At 45.5% G+C, this 3,307-nt stretch overlaps 1 protein-coding gene across 1 annotated transcript in view; it reads left to right on the top strand.

Moving 5' to 3' along the window:
- LRP8 (LDL receptor related protein 8) overlaps positions 1-3,307 on the top strand; it is a 74,727-nt gene that overhangs the window by 63,338 nt on the left and 8,082 nt on the right. The window contains exon 17 of the mRNA XM_023752826.1: positions 2,704-2,966. Coding sequence (XP_023608594.1) covers positions 2,704-2,966 — 263 coding nt within the window. The remainder of the gene's footprint in view (positions 1-2,703; positions 2,967-3,307) is intronic.

The following is a 3,307-nucleotide window of genomic DNA, read 5'->3' as shown; positions in this document are numbered from 1 at the left end:
TCTGCATCCAGCCATGGGAGCGGCACTGCAGGCTCCGTGGGACAGGGGTGGCACCTCTCATGCTTGCCCCTCTCCCCAGCTCCCAGCAGTGTCTGGCACTTGGTAGGAAATAAAATATGTATTGAATTAATGAGGAGAGCTGCTTGCCATTGCTTTAATCGTGCCATCTTGCTTTCTTTCTGTTTGGTTTTCAACAAACATTGAGCGAGCAGCTACAATGTACCAGACTCTGATAAGGGGAGGGAAGGTGGTTGAAAGTGGCTAACACATGGTTCCTGCCCTCCGAGTTTATAATCTTGTTGGAGAGACACACTTAACACAGATAATTTGACTATGACATGGTAAGTCCTATAATTAAGCCATATGTGGTTCAGGAGAAGTGCCAAGGAAGCATTTAACTTAGAACTGGGAGAGAAGAGGAGCAGGCAGGGAAGGTTTCCTAGTGGAAATTATATGTGAGCTGAGTCAGCCAAGTGAAGAAGGATCAAGAGCAACCCAAGCAGTGAAGACACCATGAGCTGAACCAGGAATGAAGTTCCTGGTTCAGGAAGTAGGAGTTCAGTATGGCCAGAATATATAACATTTTGTTAAATCTCACACAGAACCCAGGGGTTGATTCATTCCCTCCCACCGCGGTGATCACGGAGTATCCTGTGCATCCTGTCTCTCATACCTGTGTCATCTCTCAGCGGGATCTTCGGGTTGGGACTGTCCGTTCATAGGTTTATCTCTTATTGCCCATGAGTAGTACCTCAAGGACTTGGCCCCCTTAACCTGGGAACCCCAATATGGTGGTGAATTAGGGAGTGAATGCTTTAAAAAATTCTATAGCGAGCAAGGGTCTGTGCCAAGGGCCAAGGACCCAAGAAAGAAAAAGAGACTTTAAGAGCTTTCAGTCCTTAATCAGACTTAGTCATAAAAGAGTGGCTACACACGCGGTATTAAAAATGTGCTGTAACTGAGGCATGGTGCCCGGGGAGGAGGGGGGTGGCACTTCTGGAGAAGACGGCATTTGAATTGGCCTTGAATGGGTTCAGCAGTAAGGATGGTGGTGAGGCTATTCGAGCCTCATATTGTGTGGGGCGGATGGAAAATACTCTGAGCATCGCTTAGTAGAAGAGAAATTCACCCCTTTCCTGCATCCCGTGCTGTGCGGAGGCACGTGTGTGCTGTCTTCTTGACAGTAACCCGCTCTGATACAATCAACATGTTAAACTCCCACTGATCGGAGGGCTGAAAGATGAATATTCTTTCCCTAATGTTCTCCCATCCCATAAGCTTATTGGCCATTTACATTTCATCCGTAATGAGTTGCCTATTCATGGTCTTTTTTTATTTTCCTGTTGGTTCTATGTCTTATTCTTATTTATAGAAATGTTTATACATAGTGAATGTTAAACATGTTACAAATATTTTCTCCCATAATTCCACTTGAGATTTGTTTATGGTGTCTTTTACCATGCATACATTTAAAAAATTTTAAGCATCAGATGTTAATCTTTTGTGTATGATTTCTGGGTCTTGCTTAGGAAGGTTTGCCTCACTCTAAATTATTAAAATAGCTCTCTACATATTTTTCCGCTACTTTAAACATATTTTAGTATTTAGATATTAATACATTTGGAACTTATTTTAGAGTCTGGTGTGAGGTAGAGATTTAACTTATTTTTCCTACATCCCTGTCTGGTTTTCCCAAGACCATGACTGAGTAGTTCGTCTTTTCCTTCTGACTTGAACGATCACCTTTATTATAAACTACGTGCCTGTGCAGACTGCGATGTGCTTCTAGGCTTTATTCTCCCCACCAGTTCTGTCTATTCCTACATACTAGAAGCACAACTTTGTGCTCTGTCTTAATATCTAGTAGGGCATTATTATTCTCACAACATTTTCCTAGCTATTTTTTATTTAATTTCTCTTTGTGATGAACTTTAGAGTCGTCTTGTTAATCCATAAAGATTATGCTGGAGCCCTGATCGATATGGCTCAGTGGAAAGAACGTAGGCCTGCGGACTGAAGGGTCCCAGGTTCAATCCCGGTTAAGGGCATGTACCTTGGTTGCGGGCACATCCCCAGTAGGAGGTGTGCAGAAGGCAGCTGATCGATGTTTCTCTCTCATCGATGTTTCTAACTCTCTATCCCTCTCCCTTCCTCTCTGTAAAAAATCAATAAAATATATATTTTTTTAAAAAAAGATTATGCTGGAACCCATTTTTGCCCAGCTCTGTTCGAGAACTTCCTCCTGTGCGCTTTACATGCTGATTTATCCCAACTCAGAGCCGGGGTTTCCCTGCTCTGTCTCCTAGAGATGCTCCTCTTCTTGCAGAGCCCCTCGAGTTTGGGGGGAGAACAGTTTTCTTAGAGAAATCCAGGGAAGCAGCAGCATTCGGGCAAAGGTGTGATGAAGAAGTTCACTCATTCACTCAGCACGAGTCACCGAGCACCTACTCAGGGCAAGGCACTGGGCATAGAGGGAGAAAGAAGACACAGGCCCTGCCCTCAGAGAGCTCGGCCTAGTTGAGGTACATATATGTAAAGCACGATACCATGGCCTGGGGACACGTGGAAGGGAGCAACAGAATCTACCTGAGAAGCTGAGCAAAACTTCACATTTGAGCTGGATTTGTAGGATGAGTGGTTATGAAAGAAGACATGGGAAAGGGCTTCCAAGCAGCAGAAACAGAGCCTAAGGCACAAGGGCAGTCGGGTTAGAGGGGTGGCAAGGGAAAAACTGCCATCTAAGCAATGGGCTGGAGCCTGCTGGAGGTCAGTGCAACGTGTCTCTCTCTTCAGCGGTGATAGCCCTCCTGTGCATGAGCGGCTACCTGATCTGGAGAAACTGGAAGCGGAAGAACACCAAAAGCATGAACTTTGACAACCCCGTGTACAGGAAAACAACAGAGGAGGAGGATGAAGATGAGCTCCACATCGGGAGGGCTGCTCAGATTGGCCATGTCTATCCTGCAGTAAGTGTTCCTTGCTGGAAGAAGTCCTCCCTCCCTCCCTCCCTCCCTCCCTCCCTCCCTCCCTCCCTCCCTCCATCCATCAATCATTCCATCCTTCCTTCCTACCTTCCTTCCTCCCTACTTTCTTCATTGCCGCCGTCCGGCCAGCAGTTAATACTCTAGGGGAGTAAAGAAAAGAAAGAGTATCTGGCTCGGGGACTAGAGAGCAAGAGAGTACATGATACGCACATGAGAGCGATAGGTATCTAACTAGTTTCTTTTCTTCGGCATAGCTGTGTAAAGGTAGCTAGGCTGTCGGTGATAGAACCAGACAAGCAATCAATCTATCTGTGAATTGAGAA

This window comes from Myotis lucifugus, unplaced genomic scaffold, assembly GCF_000147115.1.
Source record: "Myotis lucifugus unplaced genomic scaffold, Myoluc2.0 scaffold_37, whole genome shotgun sequence".
NCBI lineage: Eukaryota > Metazoa > Chordata > Mammalia > Chiroptera > Vespertilionidae > Myotis > Myotis lucifugus.
Note: the sequence above shows the minus strand (reverse complement) of the source record. Positions and strands in the feature narration are given on the sequence as shown.